Source organism: Primulina huaijiensis, chromosome 13 (genome assembly GCF_012295235.1).
Source record: "Primulina huaijiensis isolate GDHJ02 chromosome 13, ASM1229523v2, whole genome shotgun sequence".
NCBI classification, from domain to species: Eukaryota; Viridiplantae; Streptophyta; class Magnoliopsida; order Lamiales; family Gesneriaceae; genus Primulina; species Primulina huaijiensis.
The window spans coordinates 925,885-945,227 of record NC_133318.1 but is presented as its reverse complement, the minus strand read 5'-3'; the positions used below and the strand labels follow the sequence as shown (position 1 = coordinate 945,227).

Here is a 19,343-nt window from a genome sequence, read left to right as displayed (position 1 = left end):
ATCAATACAAAATTGTCTCGGTCGGTCACATAATAGGCAGGTTGGTCGTTTTGTAACCTGTGACAATACGAATTTAACCACTTGTATTCACTGACTACACATTATGTTGCCCATTTTAACATGAATAAAAGAGTTCATAATTAACATTCAATTTTTTAAAAAAATAGACCTTTTTCTTGTCTTTGAGCATCCCATTTATTTTTTGTAAGCGTAAGTTTTATTGCTAGAAGAAAGGGTGGAAATTAATTTTGAGTCAAGTCCATGTTTTATAACAATAGAATACAAAATATAACATTTGAAAAAAATTTACTGAATTTTCAAAACTGTATAAATTTTAAAAACAAATATTTTAGAGAACTTAGTTGTACTAACTCATTTAAAACCTAGTTTGTCTTAAAATTTTATAATATAATCTTGTATTATTTTAAAATCTTAAAATATCCTTATTTTACCATTTTCTTTATCTCAATTTATTATTATTACTTAGAATTTATTACCACAACTTAGTAAAAATAAATTTACACTATATATATATATATATTTTGGCTTTGACTGTGTTTTTCTTAAGAATCATAAAAATGATAAATTTAATTCATATTTCATGAGAAAATTTTTTAGTTTGATTTTATTTCGATAAATATTTATTATATTTTTAGAATTTTTTTAAATTTTTAAAAAATAGAATTTTTTTTTTCAATAAAAAATTTAGGCTGTGTAGCCATCTAACCTGCGACTCAAGATGAGTTGAGTTGGCTATTTGGAGGCCCGCAATGGACGGCCGGCTCATCCACCCCGCCTAACGACAAGTTGCTGCGGGTTGTGGCCTATGGGTTGACCACTAGCCCATTTTGACATGTGTGGTTGTACAGATATAGGTCCCAGCACCTTCAAGTCTCAGCTTTGTGCAGATACCTAAGAAGAAAGAGTTCAAATAATCATGAATTCTAATTGGGCTTTGTGGATTTTCTCTGTTTCCTTGATTTTATTCAAACCCATTTTCTCAGAGATTAATCTGAGTTCAAAGGAGCTGTCTGATATTCCCGTGAAATTCCTCCAATTTGCAAAGAAATCTGAGGTCTATGATTGGATGGTGGGCGTTAGGAGGAAGATACACGAGAATCCTGAACTGGGCTATGAAGAATTTGAGACCAGCAAGCTTATTAGAGAAGAACTGGAAAAGATGGCGATTGAATACAAGCCTCTTGCAGGTACTGGTTTGATCGGCTTTATCGGTTCAGGAAAACCTCCATTTGTTGCAATAAGGGCTGACATGGATGCTCTTTCCATACAGGTTGGCTTCGAATTTAATGTTTTGCTGGGTGTTCTACGATTAAAATTTTGGATTTTTTTTACTGTTTGGTATCGCATTTGTTTGTGTGAATTGGATGAATTTATGAATTTGAGCCTTTAAGCTGGAGAGTTTTTTTGGTGGGTGAAACTCAGTTTTTGAAAAAGTATCTTAAAATAAAAGATTTTATTTTTCAAAAAATTGGTGGTGACCCCTGTTGCAGCTAAGGGTTGAAATGCTGTTTTTTTCAATCATTTGATTTGATGTTGAGACTTATTTTTTTTTAATTGACAAAAGTTATCTTTATGTTGAGACTTGTTATAGTGAGCAAGATGAATTTACGAATTTGAGGCTTTGAAACTTGTGCTATAGATGTGCTACTTCTATGTGTTTATTACTCGTAAGTTAAAGTTTCACATTTTGCATAGGAAATGGTGGAGTGGGAGCATAAGAGTAAGAATCCTGGAAAAATGCATGCTTGTGGACATGATGCACATGTCGCAATGCTTCTGGGTGCTGCAAAAATACTTCAAGAACATCGTGACTCTTTGAAGGTTCGTGCCTCCATCTTTTGATTTTATAGTTTTCTCATTTTTCATTTTACTTGATCTTGTTATTCCATCTATATTGAATGACACTTAAAGCACAGAAATTAAGTTGTTGGAAGAATGCATGTGGTACATTATCTTAACATGCCGCCAAGGTAGGAGTTGATGTGTATGGTCTAATGATTCTGTTGTAGTCATTACGAGATCTTGTTTCTCTAGTTTCTGTGTTTTAGGCTGCTTTGGAATTCTCTCTAATTTGTTGTACGTGACAATAACCTATGATGAACTAAAGTAGCTATATCCATCCATGTCCTATCTCAAGCTGTATGGATTAAGTTATAGTTTCAGAAACATTTTCCTGCGTTACAAACTGAAAATAAAATCAGTTGCCAGTTCGCTATAAAATGGACCTTGTGTTATCACCCACATCCCTTCTGAATGATTGAGTCAAACTTTTCTAACATGTCCCTGTCTTTACCACTCAAGTTTGCTTAAATCTTCCCGAATCACAACAGGGAACTGTGGTTCTCGTTTTTCAACCAGCAGAGGAAGGAGGTGGCGGGGCCAAAAAGATGATAGAAGCTGGAGCACTTCAGAACGTCGAAGCCATTTTTGGTCTCCATTCCAGTACTTACTTGCCATTGGGTGAGGTGGCATCAAGGTCTGGTCCTATTTTAGCTGGCAGTGGCTTTTTTGAAGCTGTAATAAGTGGGAAAGGGGGCCATGCAGCCATTCCTCAACAATCAATAGACCCAATATTAGCTGCTTCAAATGTTATTGGCAGTTTACAACATCTTGTCTCACGAGAAGCTGATCCTCTCGACTCTCAGGTACTCGAGTGCCTCTATATCTGTGTGTGCTGCACATTTCTGCGGACGGAATTTGATGACAGAAAGCAGTCTTGAACAAAGCTGAAGTAAACCTCCTTAGTGAATTGTCATTGAAAGATGCCATAGTTCATAACTCTCATTTCTTTGCCAATTAGATTATAATTTGACATATTCCCTGAAACATTATATAAATTGGAATCATTCTCAAAACGTCAAAAGCATGCCTAATGCCTATATAATCCATGCAGTTTTATTATATAGTAAACCATCGATCTTCTGAATCTTTCATCGTGGATGATGCTGTGTCTCGGTTACTTGACTCCTCAAATGATGAAGCTTAAAATTGTATGACTTTAACTACAAGATTCGATCGAACAGGTAGTTACAGTTGCTAAATTCCAAGGAGGTTCTGCGTTTAACGTCATTCCAGATTCAGTCACCATTGGTGGAACTTTCCGAGCCTTTTCAAAGGAGAGCTTACAGCAACTTAAGCAGAGAATTAAAGAGGTAACATCTAAGAGTAGCTTTAAGCCATGGTAGCATATCTCTTCTGTCCCTGTTCTTTAACATTTGTATGACACACGTACCTTGTGTCATACAATTTTAAGCTTTCCCTTTTCGAAGTTCTTTGATGCTATTTAGCCTCTTTTTCCTTTTTAGACTAGCTTGTACTTGTACTTTTTCCTGCCGAAGTTGGGCTGCGCCCGCGCCCCCTTTACTTGTACCTTCTGGTTTGTTATATATACAAGTTGGAGTGAATAACAAAACTTATTCCTATCACTCAGGTTATTATAGGACAAGCCGCTGTACAAAGATGCAATGCAACTGTAACTTTTGATTCAAAAGACAGACTCTTCTTCCCTCCTACTGTAAACGACGACAGCCTGCATAAACTCTTTCACAGAGTTGCCAGTGATATGTTAGGCAGTACTGGAATTAAAGATATGCAGCCGTTAATGGGATCTGAGGACTTCTCGTTCTTTCAAGAGATTATTCCTGGTTACTTCTTTTTTCTCGGAATGAAGGATGAAACGCTGGAACAGCCAACATTTGCTCACTCGCCTTATTTCAGTATCAACGAAGCTGCACTTCCTTTTGGTGCTGCATTTCATGCATCTTTGGTTGTTAGATACCTTGAGGAGAGCCATACCAGAACAACCACGTATAATGGATACTATCACGACGAGTTGTGATACACGTTTTTATCAACTTTTCTGAATTTACTGCGAGTGAGTCAAGAAGCATATAATAAGCGATATTCTTTTCTTAGTTTTGATGATTATAATGTAAAAATGAAGAATTATCTGCCTATAAGGAAGTTCAAACTGCAGGAATGCTGTTTCTATGCATGGATACTGATTTCCTGTTCTTTAAATTCGACTTTAAAGAATTCAGTTCTTCACAAGTTACAAATATCTTCTATCACAAAAAAAATGTTGCAAATATCTGTCTACTTGAATGCTGAACCAAAGGTGGATAGAGGAAGGGGACCATGATTTATTGTCAGGTTGAAATTGATATTTTAAACAAAGAAAAATAGATATTTTCGGTTTGAAAAATGGTAGTAGACGGGCATTAATTTGTTAGTACCACATTCAAAATAATCTATATCATTAGTATGTTATATAATAATGAATCTAGAAACTTTGGTATTTTAATAGATAGACAAAAATGCTTTTATTTTTATATTTCAATAAATTTATCATTTATCACTTGTAATATTATCTTTCATATTTATTTTTTCAATTTACAAATAATTAAAATATTCATTTATTTTTGGATATAACATAAATTATTTATGCTATTTATAATATATTTATTATGAAAATAAATATTGTTTTTAAAAAGCTTTTAAATAATTGAAATAAAAGGATATGATTTTAGACTTTGTTTTCCTCTAAAAAAATCATTCTTTTATTTCACTATCATAACCAAATATAACTGCTTCTAATTTTTTAAGATTATAATATTTAAAATCATATGTGATAGAAATATTTTATAAATTATCTTTATATATATATATATATATAGAGACACACACACACATTAGAAGATGATAAAGTTCACATATTTTGCATGGAGACGATAAAAAAGAGAGTCTAAAGTCAAATCTCTGTTGTATTTTTCTCTACCTAGAACCAAGGAAGATTTCCATTTTGGGGGACCTCAAAACGAAAAACACGTCCCCACGAATTATTACTTAACAAATTTATCTCTCTTCCACTTTTTCGCAGTGCGATCTTTGAGATTCTAAGGTGACCCTCGTCCTTCGCTGATTCTCATCAATCCATCTTCTCCACCTGTGCATTAAGCCCTTAACTCTAGCCACTTGTCTCTCACGTTGTATGATATGATATCCGCTCCTATATAGTGCTTCATTTTCTTGGTTTTCAGTTGAAGCCTTTTTTTTTTTTAACTGGGCTTGTTTTATGTATGGTGATTTGTAAAGTGATGGGATATTTTATTGCTTCTGGGGCCTACCCGTGAGAGTTACTGGTTAGAAGTTGGGTTTTCTTGAAGTGAGTCTATCCGGGATGCTCTGAATATTCACGTGTCATAAATATCTTACCTAGAAACTTTATATTTAGTCCGTGCTCTTTGTTTAATATTTGATTTTGTGTTCAAGAATGTTTTTGGCTTGTCATTTCATGTGCTTTGCTCATTGCTATTCAAGCCACGTAAACTGAGTTTCGAGGTCAATTGGTTGCCCATGTTTCATATTTTATTTCCAGTTCTTTGATTTTAGTTGTTTTCAAAACTTGGTAGGGGTGGATTTGTTTATGAAATAAGTGGGATTTGTTTGGTCAAATTTTGAGATGAATTGTAAGATGAAAGGTGTAAAATATGAAGGGAAACAAATGGTAATGGATCATCCTCTGTTTCCTAGATTCCATATCAATGATGCAGATAGAGGAGGACCAAGGGGCCCCCCGAGGAATAAAATGGCTCTTTCTGAACAGTTTAAGCATAATGTATCTACTCAAAATCTGAGGTACAAGTCTGGATCCATGAAATTGCTGCATCTTCCACCGAGCAACGGATATGGTACATGTGTCCAACCACCACCCTCAAGCAATGTAAGCTATGAAAATCGCGAATCTTTATTTATTTATTAATCACGATTTTCATCTTTATCGATTGAGTTCATTTGTCTGTATCAGAGGATTTGCTCGAGTCATTTGCATGAGTGTCTTTGGTTGTTATTCTTACAAATCGTTGCCTTCATATGAAGTTTATGTGCCTTAAATTTTCAATTTGTTGTGGTTGAACTTGGAAGTCTTTTAGATAATTAACCATCGTCTGTTTCTTGGTTTTCCATATGTTCATCAAAATGTGAGGACTTTGCATTCCCTTGGCCTTTGAAGGGAAGATTTAACCCATAAATCTTATATCTGAAACAACATTGTCATTACTTGCTGATATTGATTACATTTGGATAGCTACATGTGCTTCGATTTAGTGAGAGGTGAATGAACTTGACACTCGCTTTCCTCCTTCGTTGAAAAAATTCAAATTTTGTGAGAAACTTATCTAAAAAAGAGATTTTGTCCCCGAGCACATCGAACCAGTTCCGTACTAATTATTGAGTCTGCCCGTGGTTTAAAAATATTATTCACAAGTACACATGTATCAGCATCCTCACTTACCTTCTTGTTCGATCCTATCCTATTCTACAAGAATAGAAGGATGATATTTCAACTACTGACTCTAGGAAAGAAATTGCGTGGATGCTAAAAATGAACCATTTTTTCCTGTTATTTTGCTGATGATTACCAAGAATGATTCTCAAATATTCTCCACGACGTCTCTCAAATTGTTGATGAAAACAGGCTGGAAATTCCAAAGCAATTCCTCCTTTCTGTAGTTTGACAGGATCTTCCAACTCAGCGGACTCGAGTAATTATTCCGGTGGATTAAATTTGAACATTTCTCTAAAGAATTCCGAGCCACCGATATCAGGGAATACAAATGATCAAAATCTCCCATTTTCAGGAAATTCAATGAGGATCAACGACTGTAAGTCCTCTCAGCCTTGTGGTTTTTCCAGCTTTCAATAACAAGCTAACGTGTCTGAAGATGCAAACGATCTTAGTGTTCCTTTATCGAGCAGATACGGTGCAAAATTATTGCGAACTTCAATTACACTTGGATGATGAAAGAAGTGTTACCTTTAGTTCATTTGCTTCTGGGAAACTCCATAATATTCGGTTGAACCAGTCAGACGAGACAAAATGTGCAGCGGATCAAGTAAAAATCAGTAAATTTTCTCAAAATATTGATGATGAAGAGGAAAATAAACCCGCGATATTAATAATTGAGAAAACTTCAGCAGATGCAACTTCAACCTCTGTTGGTGGAAATAAAATCTCAAAGGCCACTGGAGACCTAAGTTTGATCCATGATTCTAGCAGATTATATGATTCTTGTACACAAACATTTCAAGAATGTAGAGTTCTGCAAGAGAACAAGGCTGAAACAACGATGAGGAAAAGACATGCATCTGAAATGGATGATTTGACATGTTCTTTTTCACTTTTGAGCGACAACAATAGGCCACCTGAGATCGACAGGATTGAGGAGGTTTCTGAAGATAATGATTTTGAAGCAATGCAATTAGGAAGTACTGGCAAGAAGCAAGAAAATTCAGACAATTCTGTGGACGACTGTGTACAAGGTTTGCATTCTCCTCAAGACATAGCGGGAGTGATTGGTCAGAGATTGTTCTGGAAAGCAAGGCGAACAATTGTGCAGTAAGTAAATCTGTTGCTTGTTTATCCTTCCTACTTGCAGCAGAAAAGTTATTCAAATTTGAGGTTATCTACCCGTTTTTGTTGAACTTCTGGTCTTTCTGTTGTACTCATTTTTTTGCAGTCAGCAAAAAGTATTTGCGGTTCAGATTTTTGAGTTGCACAGACTGGTTAAGGTAAGTATGTCTGTATTCAACCGAAGCAACTCTTCTGTGGCGCATCTGTTCAAATTTTTGTGTTAATTTCACTCCTCGAACAGTATTTGTAGTTATTTACTAACTCTATGTGATAATATTAACAGGTGCAGAAATTAATTGCAGGAGTGATATACGAAAACATTATCAATCTCCAAAAGCCATCTATCAAGTTTCCGCCCATGAATAAGCTTCTCTTTGTTACTCCTCTGGAATCTTCACCAATTTTCGACAAACCAAAAGTAGATGCCGTAAAGTCAAATCATGACAAGGATGGAAAGCTTTCACTGCCCCTAAACGCTGCTGAAAAAAGACCTTTTACTCATCCATCAGCTTCAAATACACCATTTACATCAGCATCCATTCCCACAGATGGTAAACTAGCACCTTCGTCTTTCTACCCACCACCTGGAAATCAATGGCTTGTTCCTGTGAGATCTCCTTCCGAGGGACTGGTCTACAAGCCCTATGCAGGACTGTGTCCTCCATCTGTTGGCTTCATGGCATCTGTATGTGGAAACTACATGCCTATAAGTTTAAGCACAGTGTGTGGAACAGCTTATGGTGTTCCTGCAATGACCAATCAGGGTAATGGACGTTTTCCTGGCGTTACACTCGATTCACAACAATACAACATTCCTGTACTGAGTACTGGTGATTCAAATGTTGAAATCAAGCAAGCAATCCCATTGCATGGACCTCACAAAAACTCATATGGGTCGAGCCAGCAGAGTGATGTTGGTGAAAAACTGCATGGATCCCAAGGCAGTAGAACAAGTAGTCCTGCCGCGCATTTGGAAGGAGATGTGCTACCTCTTTTTCCTACCACACCATCGGTTCTGGACACAAAGGATTCGATACAAGTGATAAAGGTTGTGCCTCACAACCCCAAGTCGGCATCAGAATCAGCGGCTCGGATTTTCCAGTCTATACAAGAAGAAAGAAAGAGACTTGAGTAGCAGCTTTTGTTGAAGCCACATTGGGTCAAAGAGAAATTTAGAGTGTGTTAGTTGACGCTTACGTCTCACGCTCAAGGACTAAATTCATATACCATTGAAAATTTACTTAGATCAAGTCTTAACAACTACATAATTTTATGTTTGATTTTATTTTTTTGAAAGAAAATAATTTAAAAAAAATTGTTGGTTGGTTTTATTTATGGTATCACGGGTCGTAGTTTGTGAGACAGATTTCTTATTTGGGTCATCTATGAAAAATTATTACTTTTTATTGTGAATATCGGTAGAGTTGATCTGTCTCACTGATAAAGATTCGTGAGACTGTCTCACGAGAGACCTACTTTTTATTTAAATATTGAGATCATGTGTTTGATTATTTTCATGGTGGATCATATATTTAAAAATTTTAAAATAAAAGGTGTTGGGGTTAAATATAAATATAAGAATATGCTAAAATAATTAAAGTTAAATAAAAATTTGAAAGATAATATATTTTATTTTTAATTCAAAATTAATCTGGTTAATTACTTTCTTCACTGAGGGCTATTTTCGTCATTGAGTTCACTAGGGCTTTTAATCTCCCCTACTGTGCGTGTATATATATATTTCCTCCTACTCCAGCTCTCCGAAGCCGTCCCAGCAGAATTGTAGAGTCCAATTTCTTCAGTCTAAAGGTAAACCCTAGCTCCCAACAAATTGTGGATTTGCTAATGCTAAAGTTTGATGTTGATGATTTTGTTTTCTTCTCCATGATTTAGGATATCTGCTTGTTAGAGATGGCGACAGTGCCTGGGCAGTTGATCTGGGAGATCGTGAAGAAGAACAACTGTTTCCTTGTGAAGGAATTCGGGAATGGAACCGCGGGAGTGAAATTCAGCAAGGAACCTAACAATCTGTACAACATCCATTCGTACAAGTACTCAGGTTAGTTTGTTGATTATTTTCATGTGTTGAGCATTTTATCTAGTAAAAACTTGAACTTGACGATTTGATGTGGAAAATAACGGGAAAGAAGTATTTTTCTTTTGTTTTCTACGTAGACTATATGATTATTTGGTTGTTTAGCTGTTTGCGTAGGAATATTTGGTACCTTTTTTGTCAGTATAATCGAATCGAGATGTAATTATCCCATATTTATTGGATGATGGTTGTTATTATGATTTTCAATCTGATTTTTTGGTTTCCTAGGTTTTGTTCATGGAAAAGAAATGGTTTTTCTACTATACATCTGTTATTGCAAATTTCGTAACATAGAAACAAGATATCGATACAGCCTCATAATGTTACCATTACTCTCTTAATAACTTTGGTAATAACACTGCCGATTTTTAGCTTGACAATTCTCTATTGGTTTTATTGAATATAAAATGATTTTATTTTAAATGAATACATATGATGTTTCTGGATTCATAATGAGAATCTTTTATTTTATTTTTTCTGTTTTTTGAAGAGTGTTTCATTTTGTCTGTATTATGACATCTGAAATGAATTGTCTTGCGGATTATTTTTATTAGGGTTGGCGAACAAGAAAACTGTGACCATTCAACCTGGAAAGGACCAATCAGTTTTGCTTGCTACTGCAAAGACCAAGAAACAGAACAAGCCTGGCCATTTGCTTCACAAGTCTGTCATGAAGAAGGAGTTCAGCCGCATGGCCAAGGCTGTCTCTAACCAGGTACATAAATTATATTAATCAGTAGTTCCCTTTTTGTTTGAGTTTATCCAGTTGCTTCTACCTCAATACTGCTTTTTCTTATTTAATCTGTGTTTATGTTACAAAAGATCCATACTTTTCTGGCATTTTTCTAGAAGTTAATGTGCTGTACTTTATACTTTTGATGAGCGTACAGCAGGAAATATTTTCTTTGATCCAGATGCAATCTGCCCAATGAAGGGCATTGTTAATCCTCATCTATTAAGTGCACATGACTGTTTTTAAAATGACTATTCTATTTGTACAAGATGAAGGATCTAATGCTCTATATATTTATTCACGTCAGTTGTGGAGAAAGGCATGCTGGCTGTTTTTTCACCTGCTCAATTCACTGAATGGTGGGTTTTAGATGTGGTCTTGTAGTAATTAAACCTCTCGAGTGCAGGTGGCAGATAACTATTACAGGCCGGATCTGAAGAAGGCAGCACTCGCAAGGTTGAGTGTTGTTAACAGAAGTCTCAAGGTTTCCAAGTCTGGAGTCAAGAAGAGGAACAGGCAGGCTGCTTGATATGGTGTCTAAGTTTATGGAGTTTTCCTCTTTCCCAACTTCTCTAAGTTGGGTGGCGCATTGTTATCTACTTTTGGAGCCGAAATGGACTTAAATTAAATTTCTACCTCTTATACTTTAAACTTTCTTCCATTTTTGAGTTTTAATGGAATTGTGCTTGATCTTTAGATTTTGCATCCTCTAGTTCCGATGATTGAAATATGATGCTCTTGGCTTACTTGGCTATATGATATGATTGCTTATAAAATGTCGGAGCTTCTTGGTTGGTTATTTTTGTTTTTGGTTTCTTTAGACTTTTTTTGTTTGATAACCACAACTTCCATGGATTTACTTTTTGATGCCCCCCCCTTCCCAACAGTCAATAACGGAAAATGTGGTGGAGGTGATGATACTATTTTGCAAAATAAGTTGGTTCCAAATTTTATACTGAACGAGGCATTCGAAGTAGTAATTCAATCAGGGGGAAAATGCAAGGTCAAAGGAACTGATGTTGAGGCCTAGCGGTATTGTAATGAAAACGGCAATGGTGTGAAATGTTAAACAGAAATACCCGTTTTCTACACTCAAATCATTTCTCCATTCTATTGAAACAACGAATTGTTCCTTTGAAGTCACGGACTACTACAAAAATCTAAGCTGTCACAGGTACAGGAAGGATTTACAATCTTGAAATTAACAGTATTTGACAGATTAACAACATTCTTTCAGCAGCTTCTTGTTGCATATTGTCAAGATGGTCTACACACAGCCTTGATCGGTCATATTGCTTGCAATCGTCAAGAAAGCAGAAATGACCGCTCCATGTACCAAAGCCCTGCGCCAAACGGAAAATCAATATCTTGATACACCAGTTATTTTTATAACCAAATATGGGGGTCAAATTTATCTGATCCACACAAACAATTCAAGGCAAAATCAAGAGGAACAGCCTTACTCGGGACTCTCTTTCTGGTAACCAAAATCAATTGCTGCTAAGAGCTCTCTGATATGTTTGCTTCATTGCTTCCTGTCATTAAGTAAAATGAAATTGAAATGACCTTGGATGAAATAACTTGAAGTCTCAATGAAAATACAGTGGATAGTCCATAAAACAACAATTTTGAGTCTTAAGCTGGAAGACAATCAAGAAAATTGCACGCCAAGTACTTTTCCAACCCAAGAGAGTAGCACTCACCTGTAATTTTGATTCAAAATCTTCAGGAGACCAATTCAAACTGCATTCTTTAAGCTCAAGTTCCCCTGCGACTACCTGAAAAAAATTGCGGGGAGTTAAACCTACACAGCATGACGGTAGTTGCAAATCCTATCTAAAGGACTAAAAGATGTACCCCTCCTGCACCAGCAGCCACAGATGGCGCAACTAGAACATTGGCTTTTCTCAAAATATCAACTGCTTCAGGGGTGCATGGCATATTTGAGCCTAAAAATATTACAAGGGCAGTTAGCTACAATCTGAAGACTAACAAATTCGAAAGACGACAGCGAAGATTCTATAAATTAGAGGAAGTATACAAATAGAATTTGAAAAGATACAGTAACAGGTACCAACCTTCTACAAGTATCCGACAACCTGAGTTTACCAAATTCATGGCATCAGATTGATCAATCTCATTTTGATAAGCACATGGAAATGCAACATCACAGCTTTCATTCCAAGGCTTTGTTTCATCATAGTACTTTGATCGGGCATAAGTTTTTGAATATTCTCTGAAAATAATACTTATAAGCTGATGAACACTGAAAAAGCGAGGGGCCGGAAGAGTACAAACCTCAAACTTCTATTCTGAGCCTTAATGTCTCTTAGAAGGGATATTTTCATGAAGTCAAATCCATCCTCATCCACTAAGTAACCCTTGGAATCTGTGCATACAAACAGACATAAGACAGGATGAAACACAGATAGAAAAAATAGAAAAAAATTCAGTTTCCATACATTAGTCATTCAGACAATTATCTAAAGATAAAATCTAAGATTAGGCATTTCTAAGACAAATTATCTCGTTAGAAAACCACATGAAAAGCAGACTTAATTATTTCACCTCCAACATTATTTGTATTACGATGGCCATCAATTAACTAGTGGTAGAAATCACATTCTCAAGGATTAGGTGCTGGTGTTGAGTTCAAGCCAAACTAATTATAAGTGAAAAAAGAAAATTACTAACCAAATCTGTCACAACAACATTGATAAGATGATTGAATTCATAGGGACAAAAAAATTAATGAGAGGTTTATCCTAAGAAGAAATACAATCCATGCGGTGTGAGGTTATTGCAAAAGAAGAGCAACACCGAGAGATGTTGCTATTAAATGCTAGAATATAAGATTTTGTTTGTTCGCTCTCTTAAAAGGAAAATTGAGTGTACTGCAGAGCACTGTAATTAAATAACAGAAACTACTACAAGAGTCTTCTCCAAAGTGCCTACAATCTAAATGAGAATAAATATTTTGGCATGTTTATGCTTTTACTCATTTTAATTCTTTAATTTAGTGAGATCATTTAGCTACACAACAACAACAAGACACAAGGCTTTATCCCACTAAGTGGGGAGATCACTTTAGGTACACCAAGATATTAAATTAGAAGGGAAATTTCAAAGCATCTAACTGCATGATCACATATTTAAAGAAATATATGAATTTGGAAAAGACAGTGCTTTACCTGATACTGTTATAGGAAGAGCACCATAAGCAATAACCTTCTCCAGGACATGCATGGATATCTTTCCAGAGCCACTAACAACACATCCAGAGAAGAAGATATAAAAAAAAGTAAAATATTAGATTCCAAGACACTTCATACATAATAAATCTATTTATTTTTCAAACTAATTTCCTGCGCTAAAATTTGTTCCACAAAATGAATCTTATGCAGAGAATAGCCATACTAATTTCTCAAGAGTGGTAAAAACCTGATAAAAGGTTTGCGAGTCAAGACTAATCTTGATATCTCCTTCATTATATCCTATTGATACAGTCATCTCTCACAAATAAACTTACAGGAAATAAATTCAACCTCACTTAAATCAGTAAAAGCAGATTATCGTTTCAGTTGACTAAGGATGAGACAGTGATAAGACAGGGTGGGTGACTAATGTGGAGAAGGAAAAACAAAAGCAACACTATAGATTCATATTTTGTTTTGGAGAAAACAAATACAAGCCATGAAAAGCAGTAAATATGTAGCACCTTAGCCCTTTCAGTTCTTTATTCATGTCAGCAAGCATAAGCTGGGCAAAAAATACCTGCAAGAAACAATATCTAATGAATAAAAACTGGCATGGAAGCACAGAAGTTATAACAGAAAGTTTGTCACCAATCCATAGCCAGTAGCTTCAGTTCGAAGACTAGAGCCAGACCAGTTTATTCTTGGGCCAGTAAAACTTCCCTGCATAGTTAAAGCAGATGCATCACGCCTAACATTTTTTAAACTGTTACGAACCGTAAAACTTTTGCAGGAAGATTGGTTATGAATAAACTAAAAGCATGACCAAGTACATCGATAAAAAATCACTAGAACAAATTTCTACTCGTTCTTAATTTAACAGATCTAAGGCAACATGGAAGACCACAAGATGCTGATAGTACCATCTTCAATGGAGTACTATTGATTTAAATTGGAAGTACCAAAAGCTAAAACAGATTTTACAATGAAATAATAATATTTAATTATTTAAGCAATAAAAACATTTGATTAGGCCTTCACGGGATCCGTGACAACAGAAAGGTGTGAAAATAAGTAACATACACAACTGATCACTGCAAAGTACACAGCTTTAACCTGAGAGTGACCAACCAGGCGCCTGTATTGACCATACAAATAACCCATTTCACGGGTGCCAACACCCATATCCTCCGAAGGAAGATCCTAGGTTACAAGAAAAAGGTTAGCAAATCACAGATATCTCAGAAACAGGCTTCAAAATTTTGACAAGAAGCCATCTTGCAAACCTTGTCAGGCCCCAAATAGCGATACAACTCACTCGTGAAGCTCTGACAAAACTTCATGATCTACAAGTGTGTTCAGGAACCACAAAAGAAAAAGTTCAATACTTCAAAGATACACCTTTGGTAACTAACTGCCTCAAAATTACAAAAATATCACCTCACTGTCACTTTTGCCTTTTGGATCAAAATCACTCCCACCAGAAGAGCCTCCAAGTCTATATGGAGATAATGCATTTTTTAGCGTCTGCATACAAAATTAAGGATTAAGTCCTTAATACTCAAATGCTTCAATCATATATTTCATCAACTTTTAACATCTGCTCAATGTTACATATCAAGTTCAATGTGTTTGCCAACCACACAGGTTGAAGAAAGTTCAACTAAGACAGATATCACTGTAAGAGCCCAACATAGAACTAAAGCCAATGTTTGGAACCATTTTTTAATAATGTTTTTCATTTCTCAAAAATAAAACTTAACATAAATCATAATCTACTACAATATATCAAAATTCTATGTTCTTTCAATTTATATCTCCCAATACAACCATTAATTTTAATTCAGTTCTTTTCTTTTTGAAAAATACTCCATCTTATATTATTTTTTACTACATATACTATATTTTAAAATTTTAAAATACCTAAAAACTATTCAAATAACAAAATTATATGATACGACATCCAACAAATTATTCCATGATATGGTATCTACTGTAAAAAATGTCTTGCAGAAATAAAACCAAAAGCACTGACATATTCTCCAGATTTTCCTAAAACATTAAAAAACACTAGCAAACTTTACCATAGTCTGAGAGATACATGGGCAATCTGAGCTAAAATATGGATAAAATTATGCAATAATTATTTACTAAAAAGCATTTATAGATAAAATCAAACTCTGCAGAATGAATGTATAACCGAATGAAAAACACCTGTTCAAAACTAAGAAACTTGGCAATGCTCAAGTTCATTGATGCGTGAAAACGCAGACCACCCCTGCATGGACCGAGAGTCTGGTTGAAGTGAACCCGATAACCACGGTTAACATGTGTTTCACCTCTATCATCAAGCCATGGAACCCGAAAGATAATCATGCGCTCAGGTTCTAATAATCTCTCCATGGTATTCACATAACTGCGATATGGTCAAACTTTTTGTCACGATGATTAATATACTCATCTTGCAGACCATGAGCATCTAAAATATTTAAGCTGGCGTCGACAAAATATATATACGCCAACTTACTTGGAATTTTTTGAAATTACTCTTTCCAAAGCGTGGACCACTTCTTGAACAGACTGTGTGAACTCAGCTTCATGAGGGTTTCTTCTCAATGCAGCTTCAACAATTGATCCAGCCGTTTTAGACATAAGAGCTGCAACGAGTTAATCACTATGTGAGAGCCTAGAAAATTACTGAGATCACTTCGAACATCACAGAAATGTGATTTAGAAATAAAATCACCTATTCACTTATAATTTGGATTTTAGTGCAGAAAAACTAAGGAATATGTTTTCCATGCATTTGGAGGGGAAAAAATGCAGGAACCATATCCACAATCAACTAAAGAACAAAATAATTGAACCAAAAAAAAGGCTTTTATTAGCAAATAAGGAAGGAAAAACAAACTTACTTTTCACATAAATAGATTTATCAACTATTATTTTTTCAACAGATGCTTGCTGCAGACGGAGAGCCTCTTTATGAAGCAAACTGTTATTGTGCTCCTCCAGCGCACTCATCTGCATGTTCCTACTGCCTTCATTTCCGTAAGGGTTTCGCCTGTGCTTCCTTCCATATTCTCGACAAATGGAACAGAATATCCTCGCTGTCCCTTCCTTTACATCAACATATGCCCATTTATATGTATCAGCCCACTCCTCTCTCCATCTTTTCACAACCTTCTTTTTCCTCTTTCCTGTTTGTGCCTTCGACAAATCTTGATCCTCACTGGGAAGTTGAGAACCCATCAAATGCTTGTTTTCAGTGTGCTCTTTGGCAGAGGATTCATGCGGATGAACACCAAGAAGAGAGTTTTGGTGAAAAGTTGGGCCATCGTCTCCAGGGCCGATTTCCAAAAATCAATTTCTTCACCAAGTTCCCTGACAACAAGATGATGCCTCTGAGACTGCTGGATCAAGTTCATATCATCCATTGCAGAAGTCATCCCAACCCCACCAGCTGGAAGCAACATTCAGCATCACAATTTAATTGCAGGGCTATGATGTCTTAGTTTCTGCAAAAACAAGCACACTCAAATCTTCATGGGATAAATCAGCACCAACCGAAACCTCCCTGCCACAATAAATCATGGCTTTGCTCTTTAGTTGAGGATGCGTATGTTGCATACATAACCTACTTCAATCCAGCGGGAAGATGAGATCCTCTTCTTATGCAACAGAAAAAAGCCTGGTCGAACAATCTTGAGTACGGTAATCATCCTTGACCAAGGAATACATTTCTCTTGGAGCCCAGAAACTATAACTTAACAATTTTGTTGCTGAAATTTAAGGGTAATGCATGCCATTTATTATGTAAATCCCACGTCTGTACTAAAACTTTGCTCATCATGCACATTAATGAACTTGCAAATAATTATTTTAATGGCACACAGCAACCTTCCTTAAAAGTGCTGTATGGCTTCGTCAAAGCTTGCTAGTGTACCATGTAATTGTGCACCATACTCCATGCGAAATTACTTTTAATTTTCCGTACCCGGAGTTTGCAATATCGGGTGGTGTAGAATCATGATCAACATCAATAAAAAGGAGAGAAATCCGTAAAATATTCCATCTTTCCTGGTTAATCAAACAACAAAAACGAAGTCTTTCCAGTTGAATTACTCTATTAATGAAAGTAAATGACATTAATCAATAATCTTTACGTTAAACTAAACAAATAAAAAAATCACAGCGCGCGGCAATTCACATCTTCAAACCATCCCTGTGCTAGATATATATAAAAAAAATACGCACCTCCAAATTCATAACAAAAAATCAAATAGTTAAAACAAAACAAAAAAAAAGAAAGAAAGAAAGAAAGAAAACAAAGATTGTACCTTTAATTAAAGTCTTGAGAAGTCTAGTGACGAAACTAAACTTAAAATCTTTCAAATGCTATAAAAAGTTAAACCCCGATCGGATTATCTTTGGTGGAAAATGAAATCCGCAGTAGCAATCCCAAGAACGAAAGGGCTGCAATAGATGGGAGGAGTGGAAATATGAAGAAAAACAGGATGCGAATTCGCTTTGCAGAAAGGAGAAAGCTGGTGAATTTGCGAAATTATGTGCAACTTTCCCTAAAGACTGAATGGACAAGATAGTATACTGAGCTGGTAGAAAATGGCACAAAACAACTGATATATTGTGATTTGAAATTTTGGATTTTGCAAAGAAGATTATAGGTTTTATTGTTTAAAAAGACTGAGTAAAAAATATTTTGTCGAATTCTTTCATCAATACAAATAGATAGATTCACTTCTAAACCATTTGGCGTTGAGAAATATCAAATGGATTGGGGTAATAAAACTTCTTGACTTCGTATTGGAGTTCAATCCTATCTAGCATCTGAATTAGTAGGTTTTGCTTCTTCTTCTTTTTTTTTACCAACTTGAATTGTTATTTTATCTAGCAATTGTGATTTGAACCATTATGCATATATTGTGATGTTAACAATATATGTCTTTTGAACAGATCTTTGTATTGACTAAAACAAAGTTAATTCGAGACGGTAATATAAAAGATCTCATGAATACATGACGCTGATTGATTTTATCACAAACAGTTTTGATAATTGTGTGTACTTGAGAATAAATGATGATCAAGTGATTGACTTTCCTCCTATCATATGTGGTTGACAAGCTCATAACAAGTTCCAATAAGAAGGAAATGGAGATTCTCTAAGATCAATTAAATTTAGAATTTGAAATGAAAGATATAGTAAAAAAAATTAAATTTAGAATTTGAAATGAAAGATCTAGTAAAAAAAAATCTATGGATGGAAATTAGGAAGAGGAGAAGGGATAAAAAGACATTGTTCCTCAATCAAGCTCTTACTCAGAGAAAGTTCTATAGAAGCTCAACACGCATGGGTCCAATCAATGAGCATTTGTTCGTTCACCATTTCATTTCTTCTTCTTTCCTTTTTCTCCGCATCGTCATCATCGCTTCATTTATATTTTTTAGACTTGTAAACAGTAACCACATAGAAAACTAAGTAGGATATATCATTATCCACCTAAGTATATATTAAACAATCGAAAATATGAAACAAAGATCAAGATCTAAGACACAAAAACAAGTAGAGATGACAACGGAATGCATTTGAAACGAGTTGGACCAGTGAATCCGTTAATTTTTTAAAATATAAAATAAAATTTTAAAAACTAATTAATCATTAAATTTATTTTTCAACTTTATATTAATAATATTTAAAAACAAAAACTATTATCACAAATTAAAAATAACGATTTTTATTTAGTTAGTAATTAATAAGAAAAGAAACTGTATAATTGTATATTTACATATTAAATATTAAAATATTATAAAATAAAATTATCGATAAGATATTTATTTTTTTATATAAGAAATAATATAATTATAATATTA

The 19,343-nt window shown here is 35.0% G+C and overlaps 3 protein-coding genes and 1 pseudogene across 4 annotated transcripts; 3 read left to right on the top strand and 1 right to left on the bottom strand.

The window, feature by feature from the left end:
* The first annotated feature begins 742 nt into the window (after window positions 1-742).
* On the top strand, window positions 743-4,015 carry LOC140991716 (IAA-amino acid hydrolase ILR1-like 4). Its single transcript, XM_073461834.1, has 5 exons — window positions 743-1,291; window positions 1,717-1,842; window positions 2,352-2,666; window positions 3,045-3,173; window positions 3,452-4,015. The coding sequence occupies exons 1-5, from the start codon at window positions 938-940 to the stop codon at window positions 3,857-3,859; spliced, it is 1,332 nt and encodes a 443-aa protein (XP_073317935.1). The 5' UTR covers window positions 743-937; the 3' UTR covers window positions 3,860-4,015.
* A 752-nt stretch (window positions 4,016-4,767) lies between these two features.
* On the top strand, window positions 4,768-8,845 carry LOC140990857 (ELF3-like protein 2). 2 transcript variants are annotated; one of them, XM_073460685.1, is made up of 5 exons: window positions 4,768-5,743; window positions 6,497-6,683; window positions 6,760-7,417; window positions 7,539-7,590; window positions 7,716-8,845. In XM_073460685.1, exons 1-5 carry the CDS (start codon window positions 5,483-5,485, stop codon window positions 8,565-8,567), a joined length of 2,010 nt encoding a protein of 669 aa, XP_073316786.1. In that variant the 5' UTR covers window positions 4,768-5,482; the 3' UTR covers window positions 8,568-8,845. The 2 variants fall into 2 exon arrangements, with proteins under 2 accessions (XP_073316786.1, XP_073316787.1); XM_073460686.1 differs by having other exon boundaries at window positions 4,771-5,743; window positions 6,778-7,417.
* A 268-nt stretch (window positions 8,846-9,113) lies between these two features.
* On the top strand, window positions 9,114-10,956 carry LOC140991084 (large ribosomal subunit protein eL28z-like). The gene is made up of 4 exons (XM_073461000.1): window positions 9,114-9,241; window positions 9,326-9,491; window positions 10,082-10,242; window positions 10,667-10,956. The coding sequence occupies exons 2-4, from the start codon at window positions 9,344-9,346 to the stop codon at window positions 10,787-10,789; spliced, it is 432 nt and encodes a 143-aa protein (XP_073317101.1). The 5' UTR covers window positions 9,114-9,241; window positions 9,326-9,343; the 3' UTR covers window positions 10,790-10,956.
* LOC140991083 (uncharacterized) lies at window positions 10,849-18,450 on the bottom strand (annotated as a pseudogene).
* Between the last annotated feature and the right edge of the window lie 893 nt (window positions 18,451-19,343).